The sequence below is a fragment of the Fringilla coelebs genome, assembly GCF_963513975.1.
Source record: "Fringilla coelebs genome assembly, chromosome: 6".
NCBI lineage: Eukaryota > Metazoa > Chordata > Aves > Passeriformes > Fringillidae > Fringilla > Fringilla coelebs.
In genome coordinates this window covers 17,282,977-17,304,941 of record NC_140034.1, presented here as the reverse complement: position 1 = coordinate 17,304,941, position 21,965 = coordinate 17,282,977, and the positions used below count along the sequence as shown (strand labels likewise).

At 38.8% G+C, this 21,965-nt stretch overlaps 1 protein-coding gene across 1 annotated transcript in view; it reads left to right on the top strand.

Annotated features, from left to right (window-relative positions):
* The window catches only part of KCNK13 (potassium two pore domain channel subfamily K member 13), a gene marked incomplete at its 5' end in the record, with an annotated part of 48,461 nt that extends 34,608 nt beyond the window's left edge, over positions 1-13,853 (top strand). Inside the window, one exon of the mRNA XM_084207502.1 lies at positions 12,570-13,853. Coding sequence (XP_084063628.1) covers positions 12,570-13,462 — 893 coding nt within the window. The 3' untranslated portion in view covers positions 13,463-13,853. The remainder of the gene's footprint in view (positions 1-12,569) is intronic.
* Between the last annotated feature and the right edge of the window lie 8,112 nt (positions 13,854-21,965).

Genomic DNA, 21,965 nt, shown 5'->3' with positions numbered 1-21,965 from the left:
ATAGTAAAGTGTTTCTTCCTAATATCTAATATAAACCTGCTCTCCTTCAGTTTGAGGCCTTTCCTCCATGTCCTATCCCTATATTCCCTTTTGAAAAGTCCCTCTCCAGCTTTCTTGTAGCCCCCCTTTAGGTACTGGGAGGTGCTGTAAGGTCTCCCCAACCTTTTCTTCTGCAGGCTGAACCACCCCAAGTCTCTCATCCTGTCTTCACAGAAGAGGTGTTCCAGCCTAGTGATCAATTTAATGGCTCTCCTCTGGGCTCATTCCATCAGGTCCATATCTTTCTTGTGTGGGGACCACAGAGCTGGACACAGCATTCCAGGTGGGGTCTCACAAGAGCAGAGAGGCAAAAGCACCTCCCTCAACCTGCTGGTTACACATCTTTTGATGCAGCCTGGGATTTGGTTGCCTTTCTGGACTGCAAGCACATGTCACTGGGTCCTGCTGAGCTTTTAATTCACAAACACCACCAGGTCTTCCTCCCCAGGGTTAATCTCCATCCATTCTCTGCTAGGCTGTATTTGTGCTTGGGATCCCCCTGACCTGCACAGGTCCTTGCACTGGGCCTTTTTGAACTTCTTGAAGTTTGCAGAGATCCTCCTCTCAAGTGGTCATTTGAATTACCTAAAGCTTGTCATTCCAGTTCTTCTGTTAGGAGAACTATTAGCAATGCATTTCGAAAAAGATAAATCATAAAGCCATAAAGATATAAAGATTATATAAAAACAAATTTTAGCAAGTGCAGGCATACATCTGGTAAAGAATGTTACTGTTGTGTTTGTAAACAAAACATCACTCTTGGGACTGTGAAACAGCTGCTGACTGGTTTTATGTTTTTGCTAGTTTTTCTTTAACCATTTTTTAGAAAACATTCATTGTGACACTTGAAAAGCAAAATTTTATTCAAAGTCAAACTTTAAAATCACATCGTGAAATATATATAAATATATATACACACACTTAAAAATACACTGAGCAAAAAGTACTTCAGCCAATTTTCACTTTATAGGAGGCCAGAAAGGAAAGGACAGTGGTGGGTTTTGTCAAATCCAGTATGTGTGATACAGATTTTCATGTGTTTCCAAAGGTCCTGGAAGGCAGCAATACAGCACACAACAAAATACAGCATTGCCAGGTCCTTAAAGGTCATAAGTTTCATTAAAGTATCAGCACCCCAAAGCTCTAATAGCCTTGATGAAGCAGAGTACTTTGGAATAATTACTAGCCAAATTTTTAATCCTTTGTTAATTCACACAGTACTTCTGTACTGTAACATATATGTGTGTATATATATATATGTATAAAAATAATTTGGTCATTCAACATTCTAATGTTAATATATGCTTAAGTCATGTTATACTCCTGACAGCAGTCTGGTGTGGTTTCGGTTTTAGGGTTTTTTCCTATCTTTTGCACTTGTGGGAGTTTGGCAGCTGTGGTCTGCCTATGCTGCTGAAACAGGGTTAATTTTTCTCTGTCTATATCATTCTTCATCATACGTGTTGAGAATTTTTCAAAACTTCACATAAAAGCATAATATTTTCCTCTTCATTTAAAACTCATTTGGAGAATGTGACTGATTTCTCTCCCTGTTAGAAAAATTGCTGTGACTTTGAAAGCATTAATTTCTTCCGCTCCTGGCTGGTTGATTTTTTTCTGTATAGCTCAAAACCCTTTCTTTCACAACTCTGACAGACTCTGTCTCTTCAAGTACTTCACTAACAAGTTTTTATTTTAGAAGAGAATCCTTTGTGGCACAGGGTTTTGTACCTATTTTTCAGCATGTACATTATATCCTGTATCAAAGCACTATTGCCTTTTCATGTATGGCAAACTGTTTTCAACTTAGCTTCCAGGAAGCCATTATAGAGAGGCAAAAGATGGCCCAGAGTCCTTCTAGTGCAGAAAGGACTTGATAAATGGCCTCAAAACTTTCAGATTTATTTTCACACACTTAGCCACTGGACACTTAAGAGTCCTAAGAAATCCTATTATTTAATTATGTGGTTCTTTTCCAAAGCCAAATCGGCTATTCAGCTGGGGAATAAGTACTGTGAACTATGAGGCTAGAAGCCTCTAAACCTATTATTAGTACAAGTGGCATCTTCAAAACTTCTAGAAAGAGCCATGGCTTTATTTTGTTATTTTTTCAAGGGTTTTAAAATTTACAAGTAGATTGTATTTGGAGTAAACTGGGAATTTTTCTTCCTCTGGAAGAATATTCAATGAATTAAACAAGTGTGGTTTTGGATAAACATATTTAGTAAAATCTTTCTCATCTTCAGTATTTTCATAAGCAGAGTGGGAAAAACAATTTAATTAAATTTAGTTTTTTGACTGATCAGCATTAGTAGTATCAAGTAAACCATGCCACATCTGTGAAAAGGGTAGTTACAAAAGTGAGTGTTGTACATAAGCTACCAGCCTCTGAACCTTCCTGCTTCCATGTTTAACAGCTTCCCAAAGACTGTGAAAAGCTGTCTTCCAAAATAATCTGAAATCTCTAGGATGTTTCTTGTGATAAATTTCTCTTTGTGCATTTTAAAATGAGTTTCCTTTTTTAAACACTAATGTTTGAAAAGATGGGCCTTTCTGGAGTCCCTGTTCCTTTTCATGAAGGCCAAGAAACAGCCTTCAGGCTTCAAGAAAATCAGCAGCATGCTGTTTTGCACTCCAGAGGCATGGAACCTCTTAGAAGTTCAGCCAGGCATTTCACCCACAAAGTTTTTACTCTTGTACTTTTCAGCCTTGTCATTTCCATTCAGCGATTGTCATCAGAGAAGAGCTCACTTTCCCTAGAGGCTCTCAAATATTTTGTTGGAAATAGTAGCTGCAGATATGCAGATACCTCTGGGCAGAGAAGAGAGCTTCTCTAGAATGGCTCACACTTCCGACAGCAGTGCAGTGATGACTCACAAAACAAAAGCTGTTAATTCAGTTAACCCACTTGCAGAGAAAAATCTCATAAAGCAGAGAGAAAATAAAGAAAGATTTCTTGAAATAAATAAATAATTTAAATGAAGATCTTTAAATAAAGATGTCAATATCTATTATGGGCCATTTAAGCTTTAATCAAAAGTGTTTCAGAAATAGTTTCACAATTTTACCTCTGAAAGGATTCACTGTAGTTTTATCTTTGCATATATGAACATTTCTGCTTCCTGACATCAATAAAGTATGATTTTTATTTCCACAAATCTATAAATATCTGACTGGAAACCAGAGATCCCTCTAGATGAATTCCCATCTGACTGGGCACCTACCTTGCAAGGGAGGCCCTGCTGAGCAAGGGGGCTGGTCTGGCCAGTCTCCAGAAGTCCCTTCCCACCTTAGCCACTGTCTGATTTTGGGATGCCCATAGTACATCACTTGTTCAATTTTATCAGAAAATGCCTAGCTCCTAGCTCTGTAGCTTTTAACTACTCCTTAGCATCTTGCTATAATCTCGGAATCTCATTCAGTTCTCCCCGCCTCTGCATGCCTCTCTTGTCCTTGTTTAACTGTTTGCGTGGGTAAGGCAAATGCTGAGACTTTGAATATGCCTGATGCACAGAGAGCAGGACTGATCATCACCCAGATAGGTGAGAAGAGATTCAGCCTTTGAAATAGGTATTGTGTTGTGGGTGTTTTTACATTTGCAATGGCACAACACTTGGACAGCAAGCCAAAGTTACTGTGGATGATTTGGAGTAGCAGTGTTGAGCCTCCCTGTCATATTCTACAAATGGCCTCCCTGTTTTACATAAATGTTTGGACCTGTTAAAATCATGTGAGTAGGCTTGATCACCGAATTCATGCTTGTCTTACAGACATTTGCCTTTAGAGCTGTCACTAAAAGAGCATCTCTGGCCTCACAGGAAGGGACATATGCATTAGATTTAAGCCAGGGACTCTAGCAAGTCCTTTTACATTTTGAAAAAGCCAGACCTTTCAAAAGCAAAGGTACGCACCTTGCTGTTGTGTGGATAGAAGCCAGCAAAAGGTTTCAGCAATGACTTACTCTTTTCACTTATCCAAAATTCACTGTGCTTTCTACCATTGTCACATCTCTCTGTTTTTTTGGTTTCTTTTGCCTTTGTTATGGTATCTTAAGTTTGTCTTGACATTTTTGCACCTGGTGCCAAAAATGCCTTGTTTTTGGTAGGTGATCTAGTCTTTGTAGAAGCCCAGCATTACTCATGTTGAGCAACTGGTCTGGCAAAAGGCGTCCCTGGCCATGACAGGGGGACTGGATGAGATGATCTTAGAAGGCAACTTCCAACCCAGACTGTTGTGTAATTCTATAATTGCTTTAAAAACCTCAGAATTTTTCCTCAAGTGTCCATCCATCAGCGCCTCCCACCCCAGAATAGATGTTTGCTTTCAAAATGTTAGAAAAAGGAGAAATGGCCTTTGTCCTCTTCATAACTCCTGGCTTTTGAGACACAGATTAATGGATAAGTAATTCAGAGTTAATAAAAACAAAGTCGAAGTTTATCATCATCTGCTCATCACAACCACTCTCAGATTTGTCACTTCTCTATAACCAGTTGTCCAGTGATGAATGTTCACTGAAATCTCTGATAATGTTGTCTGTTATCATCTGCCAGTTTTTAAAATTTTAATTACAATGTTAATATCTGCTTCTGCTTTTATATGGAATATTTCAAAATCCTTTTTACACACAATACCACCAGCCTTTTCTATATGGTGTGTCCTCATGGGCTTTGCTTCATATTTGTAGTCCCTGCAGCACCTGCTTGAGTTCTATGATTTTTTTTCTTTATTCCTAACTTTTTGGGGCTTTCTGTCAGTCTCCAAGAAACTGAAGCAGTATCAGCAGTACTGGATTTTATGCCACGGTCTTTTGATCTATCTTGTCATTTGATGTATCCAAGCATCAGGCCAAACTAATTTTCTGGATGAGGTTTTTATTTCCTGGGGAGTAGCGATGCTGAGGCCCTTGGCACGTGGTGGTTCTGGTAGCAATGGCTACCAAACTTCCTCTCTGACATCCAGATAAGGCTTGAAATTGGTTAGGAAAATGTAATCACACACAAACACACCTGCACATATACTGTTTCTTCAACTTATCAAAAATAAGTTCTTATCTGTGTCCAACTTCTTTACAGTCTCTAATACTACAGATTTATTTTTCTTTACTTTTCTTTTTTGAGCTTAATACTCACAGCTGAGACATTTTTGCTTCAGTTGAATCACAAGTGACACTGTTGCTTAAAATTGTTGTTATATAAAGCCAGGGAAGAGCTTTAATTTTACAAAATCCCCTGCACTAAAATTCTGCTAACAGTATGTCCCCAAGCTCAGGTTACGAAGAGGATTCAAGCTGGCACCACTTGTTTTTTTCCCTGAGGGGGCCAAAAAGCCTGTCTTATTTCCCATAGTTTTACCCCTAAAGAGAGAAGAAATGCTGAAACTGTATTCTAGAGAAAAGCTGTATGTGTTAGCAATAAAATTTTATACTAACCTTTGAAAATTCTTGAAATACAGGCAGCTTTGTATGATTTAAAGAGGAAAATTTTAGGGTAGATGAACTTATAGCTTAATGAGTATGCAGTATTATGTTCCTATTCCATGATAGTTGGGGTTATTATGTTTACACAGACTGAATGACTGCAAACAAACTCTTGAAACAGTGTTAATTAGATTCACAATTCAGATAAACTATTATCCTGCCAAGATGAATTATGGTTTGAAGTTACTGCTATTTGTTAGTTAGGTAGACTAGTCAACAGAAAAGAAATGTTTCTCTTCCACAAAAAAGAGGGTTTATATATATGTATATGTATCTGACTCAGATGTAATTTTGTATATTTTTCAGTTAAGAACTTTGTCCACAGAACTACCACTCATCAGTATTACTGTACCGATACCAAGGCAGAAGCTGTTAAGCACATTTGAGCACAGGATTTCAGGTTTTCTTGGAGCCAGGCACATGCAGGCACAAGTGTCTTTTCATACAACATACCAAAAGGAAAATATGACTGACTATTAAATACAATTTTTGTATGTATATTTTGTATTTTAAATACAAAAATTGTATTTAATATTCAAGGTATGTTATTTAATTAGATACATTTTTATGTTTTAAGGCTAAATAAAAACCTTTGAATGACTGTTAAGCAAGTTATGAAGTTTGAAAATAGTAATAAGGTATTTCAAAACTGAACTTTGTTCTATCCCTATAGTAACACAAAAGCTCCACAGAGGTACAAATCTATCTAAGGGTGATGGAAAGGCACTAGACCTAATACCTCCAGCATCAAAAGCTACATAAAAATTATAAACAGCAACCTGAAGGTAGGCATAAAATGGTTATACATTGAATTTATGATCACACAGCAGCTGTAATAAGGCTGTGTACATTTCTTATAGAAGATCTTGTGTGAACTTTAAATGAAATATAACCTTAACTGTATAAAACAGGATGGCAAGCCTTCCATAAATTATCTTATGTGAAAATCTTGCAATAATGAAAATTACAGTCTTGTGTTTAAGGATTATACAGATGATAACAGAGCTGTCAATAGACCCCTCAAAATGTCCATCGAAACTGATTTTTTGATGACATTGTTCATTTAATGTTGTCCTTTAGTATTCCTTCTGCTTATGTCTTTTAGATTCCTTAGCATTGGAAACTTTTCTTAAGGTAGGTTTCTGTTCAAGGCAGAACATGCAGTTTCCATATGTGAGATGAGAGAAGGGCAGTAACAGGCATTCAGCTCTCCAGAGAGGGTTTAACAATGACTCTCTGTGAGCTGCACTTTGCTTTGTTAAATTGAGACATTGCCTCACACACTAACACAAAACCAGTTTTTCTTATGCCTTCCAGTACAAATCAGGGAAAGCCCAAGGTTTTGCTATTTCTAACCTTGAAGTCCCATTCACTTGGTGTGACACCAGCCTGCATCTGTGTCACAGGGCTGGGTTTACAGAAGCCTTTTCTCAGAGGGCAAGAAAGGTTGTACCCAAGCTCTTACACAAGGCTCCTGTCCCAGTGATGGCACAGACCGAGCACAGCATCCATGCAGTCCTCAAACCATTATCTCCAGCCAGCCCTTCAGCCACTCTGAAACAGTGTCCAGAGTACCGTCTGTCATGTGTGATGAATCTCCAAACAAGTTGGAGAGGGAAAAAGATCTCATATATGTATTGTTTCATCAAGACATCCTACACCATTAGTTCCAGCATCAGTGTTTGTCCTTTTGGAATGGACTGAACCCTGCCAGGAGGTCTGCAGGAGGTTACATCCCTCTCATCCTGTCTGTGCATGACATAGCAGGTGCACTCTGACACAGATGAAGCCAGCTGCAGCAGCACTCAGGGCAGGTCCCAGGTCTCCAAGCAGCTGAGCACTCATCACAGCAGTCTGCAGTTATGACTCAGCTCAAGTAGCCCTGGAGACACTTCCAGGTTTTACAGCTCTGGAGTGCTGGAGATGCTGGGCAGGAGGTGCAGAGGTTGCTTGGGCGGACTGATCTGGAAACAGAAGACCATAGAGCACAAAGGAATGCTGTAATAGCCATGTGTCCCTGCCTCCCTGGGCAGGATGAGTCTTTCCCCACCACTTAGCCATCTGCACAAGAAAACAGCACTGGCAATTAAATAAATGATACCACATCCCAGGCTGTCCCGATAAAATATTATTTTGTCAAATAGCTTTTCCTTTAAAGGAAAGTTTCATGGCTAGCTCATTCTCCCTTCCTCATAAGAGACAAGATCAAGATGTTGAAATTAATGTTTAAGACAACATGCATGGATGTATGTCTCACCAGCCAGCTGCGCAGTTCAGATGCTGATCTTTCTCTGATAGAAAATCAGAGGTGCCTGCATGCGTATGTGTGTGTGCTTTTCTGCATAGACTTAGCAAAATCAACAACACTAAAGATATTTTTTCATATCAGAATTTGGACCTAAGTGCAGGTTTGTTACCATCAGGTAGCTGTGACAGCACCACACCTGCTTCCATCAATGTGATCTCTCATAAGTGGAAGTCTTCACAGAAATTAGTCTGTTTCTTCTCTTTCTGGAAAGAAGGACTTCATGTCCTCCTTTTTTCTGAACAGGACACTTTTACAAGCTTGCTGACAAGCAGTGTCATGAGGGCAGCAATGTGACAAGATTTGAGAGTCCTTTAGCTGTTCCTACAGGAGTCTCTACAGGGGAGAATTAGTCCAGCAGAAGTAGTTTTGTTCAGAGTACTTATCCTGCTCAGAGAGCACCAGAGGAAGTTATCTTGGCAGAAGTGAATTTTGCCAAAGTATTGGTGTCTGCACACTGTTGGAACAGTACAAAGTACAGGACATTTTCTCAACTTAGTCTTTGAAGTACAGCTTATGTTAGAGTTATTTCTTCTGTCTCTTTTAGAAGCACAAAACATCCTTATGTAGATAGTTCAGTACAGAATGTGTCTGAAAAAAGAGGGTCAGCATCTTTGCAAGTATCTAAGTCTTCCTGTATTTCTCTTTATTAATTACTATTTTCTTGATTTTTTTTTCACTGCAGTTGAAACTCTTTGTCCTATTTCGTTTGGTTCACACCTATCATGAGCCTCAATTATTATCCATTGTCTATTTCACTGGAAATTCATCATTTCTCCAATGAGTGTCTAAACTGAACTGATAGAGAAAAAGAAATAAATATAAACTACATTAGGAGTACAGACACAACATCACAAAGAGCTCTCATTGTAAGCTAAACTGGAACCTGTTTTGTGTTGATATTTTTATTTCTAACATCACAATGACTCACTGTTGCTCCCCTCTTTCTACCTACTTCCTCTTTGTGGGAAGGGCAGGAGCAGTGAACTGCACACATTCAGAAAATAAATGAGACCTGTCAGAAAAGAGAGGTATTTTTCAGAACAATAGAAAGACCCAATTGCATGATCTAAAATTAACTGTGAAATCTCTATGTCTGCCCCAGTCTCCCTACACACAAACTATATGAGGTGCCCCAGGCTTCGTTCTTGAGGGACTTGGATTGATGAGCTATTTCTCATATTTTTTCATGGCACCAGTTGCACCAGGAAATGAAGTTTTAATTAATGTAACCTGCGAATGTCAGGACATCCAGAATTAAAACACAAAATGCCAAACCATGTGTCACCAGGCAGAGGGGGATGAGTGTGCGTAATGACCCATGAGAAACACTTACAGCAGCTGGTAGCACTGGAGCAGTTTGCAACAGAAAAGATGAAATTACCTATTATTGGCCTGGAATAGGCAGTTGATGCCTATTTCCTCTTGTTTGATTTCAATATGATCTTTTTCCTGTTAGATTGAGATTAATACTTGCTTGATGTTATTCACTGTTTGTTGTTGGAGGATTCTGCTTTAGGAGACCTTCCTGTTGGCCTCAGTCCTTCTTATCAAACTGGCTATTGATAAGAATTACACCTGCTTGCTTTTCTCCATTTATACCCAGTACTTCAAGAGCTAATGAAGCATGATTATATTATACTGCTGATGTGATTTCCCCTTTTAGCTGTTTTTTTAATATAAGTGTATACTTTTGGAATATCCACACAATATAACCTGAACACACAGCTGAATTTTAGAGTGCTTTGCAGTTTTGTAATAGAAATTTTGCTGCCAAAATAAAATCTAAAGATTTGTTTTCCATAGGAGGTATGCAATGTTTAGAAAAATTTTGCTGACTCTACTTGGAATTAAATTTCCTCCAGCTTCTAATAAAGTAGATCTGCTACAGAGAAATTCAGAATTAATATGAATATTCACCAAAAAAAGCCAGAATTCTTGCTTAAGCAATAGGTTAAAAAAAACACAAATCACAATATCTGGAGAATAATTGAAGCTTAAGGAATGTACTTGGTCAGTTCAGCTGAATATTAATAAAGATCACACTAATTTATAGAAGTCAATGGATCATGGGACAGAGGCAATTCAGCATTATACTGATTTCAAAATAGGATCCTGAAATTTTTACTAAGAATGCTGCCTTCACTGCTGGGATGGTAAAGTTAGTGATAATCTAATGCCATATCTGCAGACATGTCTAACAAATTGATTGAAACACTTTTTAGTACCTTAAAAACATTTTATTTTCCCAACCCAGAATGATCTGATTTCCACTTGATTAACTATAATCTCAATTGCTACTCGAAACAGTGCTTTCAAGAAATGTCACCCAGCTTGTAAAATAAAAATCACTAAACTTAAATCAGCATTCTCTCTTACCATAAAATCACCGACATTTGCAGTTGTGTCTTTTTTTTTTCTTCACCACAAGAAGCAATTTTGTACTTTCAAATAGTCTCCAAGTGTCAGCCACTGCTTTTATTTCCTCTTTTATATGATTGTGAACAATTTCATTTTGTATTTTCTTCCCAATCTGCAATGTATCTTCTTGCTCTTTTGCTGTTGGGCTCTATGGGTCACACTGGTGCTCTAATTGCTCACTAAGTCATTTATTCGTAATTCACCATGATTCCCTGGAATGCCTATTAAATGCCTTTGTAAAGCCTTTGCTAGTGGGTAGCAGGACAAACCCAGCAACAAAATCCAGTCAGCTAAAGAAACAGCCTGAGGAGTTCAGGCTCTGGCCATGGTGCCAGAGGCAGGATCCCAAGAGGGACCTGTGGGAAGCAGCCCAAAGACATAAAGCTGCCTCTGGGACCATGAGCCTTTCTCTTTCCAGGGCGTTTGCTTTATGCTGTAGGAGATGGCTGCCAGTCCCAAAATGCTGTTCACCCTGTGCTAGGGGCTCCCCACCTTTCCATCTCTGCCCAGCCTACAGCTGCTTCCATTTTCAAGGAACAAGCTGGGGCAGGGACATGGCAGCCCCTCACTTCTCTCCCCAGAGCTTCTTTGAGCAGATCTCACCAGCTGCTGTGATTCCTCTTGTCCATTGTTTTTTTTGTGTCTGTCCACAGGGTGGAGGTCATGACTTGCATATGAGCAGGCCTGCACTGAAAATAAGCATTAAAACTACAATTATAGAGGAATCAAGCCATGGAACAGAAAGGGAGGGTGGAAAGCAAGAGGAAATATTTGTGTGCCAAGGGCAACAACAGGAAAAAGTTCTTGTAGTGAAGAAAGTTTTGTCTGTGGTTTGTCACTTGTCATGTTGTGTTACACACCACAGAGCTGCAGTCCAGCTCTCCCTAGCACAGAAATTTAATGAGGAGGCTGGAGCCTCCTGCAGGACCACTTGGTGTTTGATTGTGGATGCAGGTAGAGATGCAGTGCAGAGCCCACGCTTGGAGCTGTTGTTAGCAGGGCTGGGGCTGGAGCTGGAAGGGTGAGAGTGAGGGCTGACACTTCACAGTGTGAGGCAGGGCCAGTGTTGGAGAGGAATCTCCGATGGCAGCAGGTTGCCCAGTGAAGGGAAGAGAGGTGCAGTTTGGCACTGTTGGAAACATGGTCTTTTCACATTGCTCTTTTCTTGTCTTTGAAGTATGAGTGTGTCATACTGACTGTATTTTGCTTTGTTTCTCAGAGTCTAATGTGTTTATTTCATAATTGGCATCTCATAGTTACAAACACAAAGAAAAAATCCTGTGATTTTTCTGTCCTGGCAACAAAAATGTCTTTTGCTTAGTTGGTCAGTTATGTAGTCCTTTAATAATCTTAATAAAACACCAGCAAAGATTTGTCATGAGTGTTACTCCAATTTGCTCACTGATGTTCTGGACATCTTTTTATTCTTTAGTAATATCTTATTAAAGCAAGATTATCTTATCAGCAGCTTTAACCAAAACAAAATTACTATTTTCAGGCTTTAGGATGGGAAATATTTGAGAGTAGACTGAAGCACCTCTGGCCTGAGAAATTTCATTACAGGGAATCAGACCAGAGGAAACTTTTGATAAGATGCATATGTAGACTTGAGCTATGGAGTGGGACACAGAGAAATAGAAAAATTTCAGCAATGCTGATTTAAAAAGGGGTTGATAATGAGTGACAGACCGCCAAGTCAGATGCAGGGCATCTTTAACTCCTACTGGGACACTCATGATGATCCTGTCAGGGGCTGTCATCTGATGTGTACTCCCAGCCTGGGCTTCCACAGCCAGGCTGCAGTGGATGCTGAGTGCAGGGTGATGTGCCATCTGCACTACCACCAGGAGTCAAGTGAGCCTCAGAGAAATTTCACCTTGTGTTCCAAAGATTTGGTGCAGATGGATCTCTGGAAGGCAAGAGCCACCCCTGGGACAGAGCCATGGTGCAGAAAAGCATCAGACGGAAGAAAGCAGCCGCAATAACCCCAAAGCCTGGAAGCAATCCAAAGCACAAAGAGAGAAAGAGTGAACCTAGCAACCAGACCAAAATTCAGGCCTCCTCTAAACTCTCTTTTCCTGTCCATGTGTTTTGTTCTGCTTTTTGTTTCATTCTGATTCTGGAGGAAATGCTGGCATGTGTTCCTTCCCCTTACAGCTGAGGCATAGTCAAGCACAAGTGGGTGACAGCTGGGGAGATTGTATTTTTTCTTAAAGCTGAGCTGTACCACAAGGATTTGCTACCAGTTCATCAATCTTGCACGTGATCAAAGTCCTAACATGATACCTACAGTTTTATTTTCTTCAACTGTTCTTTTTTGTCTTCCAGGGTTTGGTATGACCACCCCAGCCACCGTTGGAGGCAAAATTTTTCTGATATTTTACGGCCTTATAGGATGTGCAGGGACCATTTTGTTCTTTAACCTGTTCCTGGAGCGCTTGATCACTGTCATAGCTTACGTCATGAAGTCCTGCCATGAAAGACAGCTGAGGAGGAAAGGGGTTCTCCCTCACAACGGCCGCCGGGGCTCAGGGACCTCTGAGGTGGACAGCCTGGCGGGCTGGAAGCCCTCTGTGTACTATGTAATGCTGATTTTATGTGTAGCATCCCTCATCATTTCCTGCTGTGCCTCTGCAATGTACACACCGATTGAAGGGTGGAGTTACTTTGACTCACTTTACTTCTGCTTTGTGGCCTTCAGCACCATTGGTTTTGGTGATCTGGTCAGTAGCCAGAACATCAGGTATGAGAGCCAAGGCCTTTACCGCTTTGGCAACTTTGTCTTCATACTCATGGGGGTGTGCTGCATCTATTCCTTATTTAATGTGATCTCTATTGTCATCAAGCAGTCCATAAACTGGATATTAAAGAAGTTGGCCTGCAAGTGCTGCCACAGGTGCCAAAGAAGATTATTTCGTTCACGGAGGAATGTGGTGATGCCGGGAAATGTGCGCAGCCGGAGAAACATCTCCATCGAGACTGAGGCTGTCAATGAGAGTGACACAGACGGACGCCGTCTCTCGGGGGAGATGATCTCCATGAAAGACTTCCTGGCCTCCAATAAAGTCTCGCTGGCCATCATGCAGAAACAGCTGTCAGAAACTGCTAATGGGTATCCAAGGCAAATGAGCTCTAACTCGAAGCAAAACGGATTCTCTGGTGGGGTTGGAGCCCTAGCAATTATGAATAACAGATTGGCGGAGACAAGTGTGGATAGGTAAAATAATAGCAGTAATAGCAGTGAAACAGTGTGAACCATTTCAACAGGTATTGAAACAATGTGAGGCAAGTGAAATAGCTAGGGTGAGAGCACCACCTGAGGGTGGGATCATGTGAAGAGCATACCTCCTGATGGAAGACCTCTTGACTGGGGGGCTGTCACTTAATGTTTTTGCATTGTACCAGTCGCAGCCTTCCTCCTTCCCCATCACTGCTCCTCAAGCAGGTTACTGCCGGAGGATTTTAATTTAGCCTTCAGATAAAATTTCTATGTCCTGTTCTTCTCCATTATGTGACATACAGATTTCAGGATAAGAAATCTGTGGGATGAGAAGAAACCAAGTGTGTCTATTGAACACATTCTTAATTCAGAAATTGTTTGGAGCTCTCTGTCTTACTCTCATCAAGCCTGTTTCCTGGAAGTGACTTATCTGAGACCAAAAGATGAATCAGCCTTTGTGATATTGCAGATCTAATTTAATGGAAAATAGTATGAAAGTTGGTAGGTATATTCTGGAGCTATTGTAATGTGAATAGGGAGAGAATTCTGCCTTTAGAATTTATTTAGTCTTTCCTATAATAGGATACTGTCAAAAGTGATAGAATAAAAACTTATCCTACTTTTTTTTTCTTCATTTTCAAAACATGATTATTTTCCAAGGATACTTTTTCTTTTAGAGTTGAATCACTGTGGCTTTCTGCTTCAAAAATGTCAAATTAAATTGAAAATTGACATACTGATGGGTGGTATGAATTATTCCATGATAGCAATCGAAGACTTTCCAAATTTCTGTTCATATTTGCCTCAATTGTGACTGAAGCATCAGCATTCTGTAGTGCAACTAGTAACTGAGTTTACACAACAGGCTTTAGTATGCAATTAGATTGCTATGCCAGCATCCAGAGTGTTGTTATAAATGACTGTGATCACAGAATCACTTTGGCAGTGTCCTTTTTCTCTTTTGTGTAATTCTGTCATTCTTCATCTGTTTCTCTGGCTTTCAGTGATAATAATGAGTGTCTTGATTAGGGAAATAGAAAATGTTTTAATTCCTTGTTTTTCTCAATGAAATGCTCTGAGTGCTCATTATGACTAGAAAGGAAATTTCAATGGGAAGAATAATAACAGTGAGAAGATCATGAAAACAGGAAAAGAAGTGATCTTTAATGACAGTGAAATCATCCTTTGTATTAGGTAGCTAGAGAAATAAGAAGTAAATTAACATAAAATCTAGCAAGAATTTAAGGAAGACTGGGCTGAATTCCTGGTTCTCCTTTATACTTGCAACACATTAAAGCTAAATAATATACGAGAGTGTAAATAAGCAGAACTGGTCACAAAGGACCCCATCCCCTGGAAAGAGTAGTATATGCATCAGGACTAAATGTTTTCTCACAGCTGGAAAGCCTTTCAGAATAATGCAATATTAGGAAATTTAGAACATCATTATGTTGTTCTCTCATACGGAACAATGCAGATAGCCTCTTCACTTTAATTTGTACTAGGAGTTAATTATTTTTCTTTATTCTGGCCTAAAGTTCTTTTACTTAGGTTTCTAATATTGTAGAATAACATTTTTATACTAATTTTATCAATATTTGAATTTGAAAACAAAAGCTTGGAATCCATTAACATAATAAGCTAACCCAAGATATTCAACAAATGTACTTAACTAGTGAAAAAATTGCAAGCTCTTTTGACATTATTAGGGGGAAAAATCCTGATTTAAGTCAAATCCTGCTGTTCTTAGTTACAAGGAAAGCTTCAAATTGAAGTCCAAATTCTGATATCTGTCAACTAATCTGTGCAGCAATGGAATAGTCTTAACAGTATCCCTTCACATTTGCATCCATGTAAAATCTGATTCAGCTTCCAAACCTAACTTTTGTGAGAAATGAAGTTTTGTTTGGTTTTTTGGGGGGGTTATGTTTTAGCAAAAATTGCTACTGAGCTGTTTAAGATGAAATTATAATACCCAAGATCCATTACACTGTTACACTTTTTTTTTTTTTTTTAAATCTCAAGGCCTTCTTTGTCTTAATCTCACTGAATAAAAATACTTGGCTATAAAAACAGAGAAGTACTGCTCTGTAGCCTTCTTTCCAAATTTATTCAGAAACACCTCTGTTCACTGCCTGTAAGCACAAGACCTCATTGTTATCAAGGTATGCCTCTGCCAACTAGCAGAAATAGTATAGGATTTAACCCATTGCTTCAGCAATCATTAAGAGGGTCTTCAGATGGTTTCAAGATATGAGACAGTTGTGTTGCTCTCTTCCATTCTTTCTGGTAATCAGCATTGGTTTCTCATCACCACAGAGGAATCTTTATCAGCTACTTTCAATAGGTCTGAAAACATCTATGGTTATAAAAGCAAGGGACTAATAAATAGTCTTTATCCAAGAGACTTGGCAAGGCTGTGAGGGATCTTTGGTGTACACTAGCTCTGTTTTCATTGATCAGCCCTGACCTTCTGCTCACTCAAGCACTGCCTTCCTCATGGCCCAAGCCTGCCAGGTGCAAGATCTCTGCACTGGTTTTGTGGTTGGATTTCATGTCCACTGAAGATAACGAGGGAATAGCTGCACTAATCATTTCTATACAGATGTCAATTGCCAGAGATAAAGGACCAGCGTGTTCTGTCCCTGTGCCATCTTGTACCATGACATCATCCTGTCCCTAAGAGACCCCTGACTTTGTCACTGAGTTCTCCTTACGGCAGGCACACTCAACATTGAATGAGGTAACTGCCAAGGAGACTGTAGAGAATTCTTAGAGAATATCTGTGAATAAGACTTTTAGTTCAGAGAGAGAAATTTCTGGCTACAGTCCCATGGTACTACTACAGTTGTTTTACTAAAGGCATTGAAGAGAGAAATCCCCAAAAGCTCTGATTATAATAAGCTATAATGTTATAGTTTAATATCAAGATATTAAATTTAATAAAGATATTAATGATAATAAACCAAGTGGAGATACAGATGTACACATACCAAAAAAAGAGCAGAATTTAACACAGGAGGGACAAATGCCCATCCTGTGTGAAAAGTAAATGACAATAAAAATACAAATAATGTCACATTTCTTGCATTACTTTTTAAAATAGCAATGAGGAATTAAAGGAGATAGGGAAAATAGCTTTGAAAATAGTCAGATATTTTCAAAGCTGTGCAAATTTTAATGCCATATTGCTTAACAGTAAAATCTCAGTCAACAAGACAGAACCTGTTTTCAAAAGAACTGGGTTTCTCTGTTGCTTGCCATGAATTTTCATGATGGCTATTGAGATATAGGGGTGAGGTTTTTAAAGCAAAAATGCTTGGGGAAAACTTGGATGCATTGAGATTCTGCATCTGCACTTTAAAAGGTCAGGAGCACCACTAAAATCAGTGGGTTAAACCGCAGGTTGCAGCCTGCCATGCCAAAACTGAAAGTCCTTAGTGGAATAATCTGCTGAAATTTAACCTTATAGTTATGCCACAACTTAATAATATCATTATTGAACAGTATAATTATTTTACACTGAAAGGAAATATCTAGTGCTAACCAAAATACAATCAAATAAAAGTAGAGGTAGCTCTTAGGGTTTTCTTGCTTGTTTAGGTTTTATAAAATGTGCGCATCAGGCACTTTGCTGGTAAGTAGGTGTGAAAGCAGTTACATTCATTTATGTCCACGAAGGACGTGGGCTGCTTTTTGCAAGGACATGAACAGACTCTTCAAAGGCATTTAATTCCTGCTGGAAGTCAATTAACTTCCCACCACATACTGACTTTCAGTAGAAGTCAGGTACCTGATTCCTTTAGGTGATTTAGAACCCCAGCCATGTATTTATTAGGTTTTGAATCTAAGATGACCTGACAGTGTCCTTGAAAAGTTCAAACAGTTGGAGCAAAGTTTCAGTGCTGCAGCACTCTAATAGCTGAATTAATTTATCTAAAAGCGTTTTATGGTGAGAGGAAGTAACACAAACAATGTTTACATTTTGTTTGATTTAATCTTGGCCTCTGTCAGTGTTAATTATATTTGACACATTTACAAATTGAAGAACAAAGAGAAGGTTGGGCTAGGCATAAAAATTAAAGCAGCTTCATTTCTTTGAATGAATTGATCAAGAGAAAGGCTGGGAAACAAGCTTCTTGATTAATATTTTATTTGAATAAAGTTTATCTGGAGGTGGAGAGTATTAAGTTGTTTGGATGACTCCTCTCCACTTCCACAGCTGTGGAAGTGGAACTCTTTGTGTGACCTCCTGGTATCCCTACTCTGGGAACAGAAGCTGAGTGAGCCTTAGCTTAGAGAAGGGTCAGCATTTCCAAGCAATGCAGTTGGAATCTTCTGTTGTTTTAATTTAGGCTACTAATACTGGGCTAACATAGCACTTTCTTAGATTCTTCAAGAAGTAGTAAAGTTATTTTATCTAATTTCATGTACAAGCCATGGAGAATCACCAAGTGTTTTCTTTCCCCTGGGCAGAAAATACTACCAAATACACAAGTACAATGTGTCTGTTTGAGAATGTTCACAGTACTTTTTTGCTTAATCCAGGAAATAAGAATATAATCCCTTCCCTACTCCTTATTTTCCAAACATCTATTGGCATTGGCAACAATATCTACTCAATACTCTGCTTATTACTTAAAAGGTCACATTTCACAAGGAAAATGAAAGCCGCTGTTCATCAAGGTGGATGAACATAGTCTTATTTTTTATTAGATTTAAGAGAAATTGAGAACACAAAGACACTTCACATCCAAGTAGTCAGAAGCTTTTTGATATAGCCTGTTTATAGAGCTGTTTTATGTCAAATAACACAAAAACCACATGACTGCAGACTTGTAAGAGCATAAGTCTAAGAACAACCTTATAGAATAAATACACTCTGTTATATTGTGGTTATTTACAGTTTCACTCTAATATATGTCTTCAGTTTTCATTATTTGAAATTATTTTTGATAATAGAATAAATTTAAATTTGCAAAGATTTTGAGAGGCACAATAGTGTGATATGTTTTAAATGAAATATTATTCTCCACAGGTTGTCTAGCTTTCTATAAAGAAGAAGTTTGATGAAAGGCAGAATCAACTCTTTCCAAGCAAGGATGCAATTTCTAGACTCAAAAGGATTTCCTATTAGGTACATACAGAAGCCCCCAGAGGGGCAAGATGGCTTTGTTTTCACAAATGTTATCTTTCAAAATGCTTTTCAAAGCTATTCCCCCTTTTAAAGCCACAGAACACTGTCAATGTTTTCAGCTTGCCTTATCTGAGAAAAGTTAACCTTGCTTTTTTCATATCTTTAGAAGAAAAAGATGCACATGAAGAAAAACGAAAATGACACTACATAACCTTTACATGTATTGCTTGGAGCTGCAGAAATTCTCCTCTTTATCCTAACTCAAGTTTACATCGGAGTAATTTCTCCAGTTCACCAAAGAGGTTTGGTCTTATTAGTCAGTAGTCACAGCTCAAGTGAAAGAATTTTTATTTGTTCATCTATTAAATGAGGCAATGAGCTGATGGTCTGAGCAGTGGGTGCTGTTCTAAGTATGTTAGCATTCAAAAGGCTGGAATCACCATTGTTCTCATCTCTGCAATGGTCAGGGAGGCACTGAGTAGTGTCCAAAAGAGTCCTTAGTGCTGCAGTAGCAGCAATTGCTGGTCATTAACCTCTGTGTGTCCTGCTGTCTGCACTCAGTGCCCAGGGCCAGAACTAGGCAGAGAGAATGCTGTCCAGAACCACCATTTCAGAGATGCACAGAATAATTTGCTATGGAAGATTCCTCTGGATGCCATCCTGTCACCCTTTTCCAAAGCAGGCCTAGCTAGTTCCTGCCCATCTGTAATTTCTGGGTGATGCTTCTTCGGCACTCTGTTCACAGTGTGCTGAGTGAACACCCCTACCAAGAGAAAGTGACAGACCTTCCTCTGCACTATTACATTTGGGCAAATGCTTAACTCTAAGTTAAACAAATTTCTTTGTAAATAGCATCCAGACTGCTGCTTTTCTCAGCCTCATACGTAGCAGATGGGTATCCCTAGGTGTCGTTGTTGTTGGCAGTCTTATTTGAGATGGCAGGGCCTGAAAAGGTCAGTCTGTCTGCAATAGGCTCCTAGGCAGGGGTATTACTCTTTTGGCAAGCAACCCATGGCACTTTGGCCCTTCACATTGGATTTGGCTGGATTCGCACTCAAGAATGGATTCTGCTCTGCTAAAATCAATGGAGGCTTTGCTTCTGGATTCTTTATCTGGCATTTTGCACAAGAATTAATTTCACTTTACAAAATAATCCAAAGAAATGTGACTAGCCTTTTGCTTTGTTTTTACCAACAACTGTGCAAATGCTAATTCTACTCATGCAGTGCTGTGTTCTGCAATAAGTTATTGCCCAGGAACCATTTTTTTGTCTACAAAATAATCATCTACTTCTAAAGACCAATTAAAAATTGAAAGTACCCAGATTATTATTAGTCATTCATTTCATCTGCTGAAAAAACTCTAACAAATAACACATTTTCCATGAAAATTCCTGCAGTTTTGCAAGGGTAAAGAAAGGAAAAATTGCTCTGTGCTGACTGTTTGTGTCAATTTGTTCTTTCCCTCAGCTTTCTGATCTCAGTCCACACCTGCAGGACCCTTCTCCCTCTTTTTTTTTTTCATTTATCTTTTTTCTTAGTTCATCAAATTCTTCTGTTAGCCAAATATACCACGGTGTATGTACCACACAAAGCAAGTCAGGAGGAAAAGCAAGTGAGGCACAGAGAGTTCTGAATGCCCCATCAGCTGAGAAGGTGTCAAACAGAGCTTACACCTCCTCAGACTGCAGCAAAGGGTAAACAACAAGTGTTGTGATATTTTAGCATCTCTAAAAAAAAAAAGATCCCTTTAATCTGCCAGGATTTTAACTTCTTTGTTCACAGTTCTATCCTTGCCTTTCACTCTTTTATCTTCTTGGATGCCTAAGGCTTTAAGGCCCTGTGCATGAGCAACAGAAGATACAGAAATGGTTCACCCTATTTGCAGAATATTTGGTCCTTGTTTGACACCATGTAATAGGTCCATGCAATAGCAGGAATTAGAAACCACAAACCACAGTGCATGATGGTAAGAAAATGGAGAATTTTGTCATGCTTCTAATGAATTTCCAGTGTTAGAGATTTCACAGTTGTCCCAGGCAACCTATTGCAAACCTATTGCAGAGCATCTTAATTTTAAACATTTTCCCGGGCACTAAATTTATCTCTCCCTTGCTACAGCTGAGGCACATTGTTTGCATTTGAACCCTGCTGGATATGGAGAACAGAATATTCCCCTCCTTTTTGAAAGGAAGGTATTTTTTACAATATCTAATCTCAGTCTTTGCTATCTCAGGCTAGAAATATCCCCTTCCTTATGTGTCATTTTCTACCATTGCTCTACCATGCTCCAGATTGTGCTTCATCTCTTGGTCACTTTTCCTTTCAAGTATAGTGCTCAAAACTAGATACAGAGACAGAGAAAATATATTGTTGAGAGAGCATGGAGCAGCATGATTATTTTCCTCATCTTACTTACCTATCCTGCTCCTATGTCTGGACTGGTGCTTGCTATTTTAAAACACTGTTGATTCATCTTCAGTTTTTCATATAATATCAATGCCAAATTCTTTTTTTTCAAAACTGTTACCTAAACTGTAGTGCTTCAAATTATGCAGGTGATTATTCTGATGTACAACTTTCATGGATTGTTATTGAGTTGCTTCTGGTTTTTCCAGATCTCTTTCCCATATGCTTATTGGTTTGAATCCTAGTCTTTCAGCATCTTTGCCACCCTGAGTGCCTGGAATCATCTTTAGACCTAAAATTGTGTCCTGTATTCCATCATCCAAGTTAGTAATAAAAACAGTGACTCACTATTTTTGCAAAACTGAATCGATACTTTCTTCCTGTTTGAAACAAAACTATTGGTCTCTACCTACTGTTATCTGAATACTGTTTCCCAATCAATTTTACACTCATTTGGTGTTAGTTTCATCAAATGTAAATGACAGTAAGCTGCAATTGCAATATTTTTATTCCTGGCTGTCAGATATGAGCTAAAAAAGATTTAGGTTTCAGATCCCAATGGAATTTGCACAACTGATTAGTTGACAAAAAAGTGGGTAAATTTTAAAATTATACAAAAGTAAATCTTGATTTGCCAAGTCTCCAACATAAAACTCCACTCTGTCCTTTTACAGTTGCATATTGTAAAATAGTTGTGTTCCCAGAGCTACAGAAATAGATGAAACTAATAGAACGATCATCTGGAAGAATTCAGGCTGAAAAATACAAAAGTACTTTGGCAATAGATGGAAGGACTTGGGTTGGCTTTTACACATTGTTTTGGTTTGAAAGGTGTCTGTCAAAGAAGGTGGGAGCCTCCCATGGAATGGAATGGAAAAAATATGATCCCCTTCCCTTGGAATTACTATAACTTTGAAATTAAGAGGCTCTCAGGCAAAGATATGGGGAAAGGAATAACA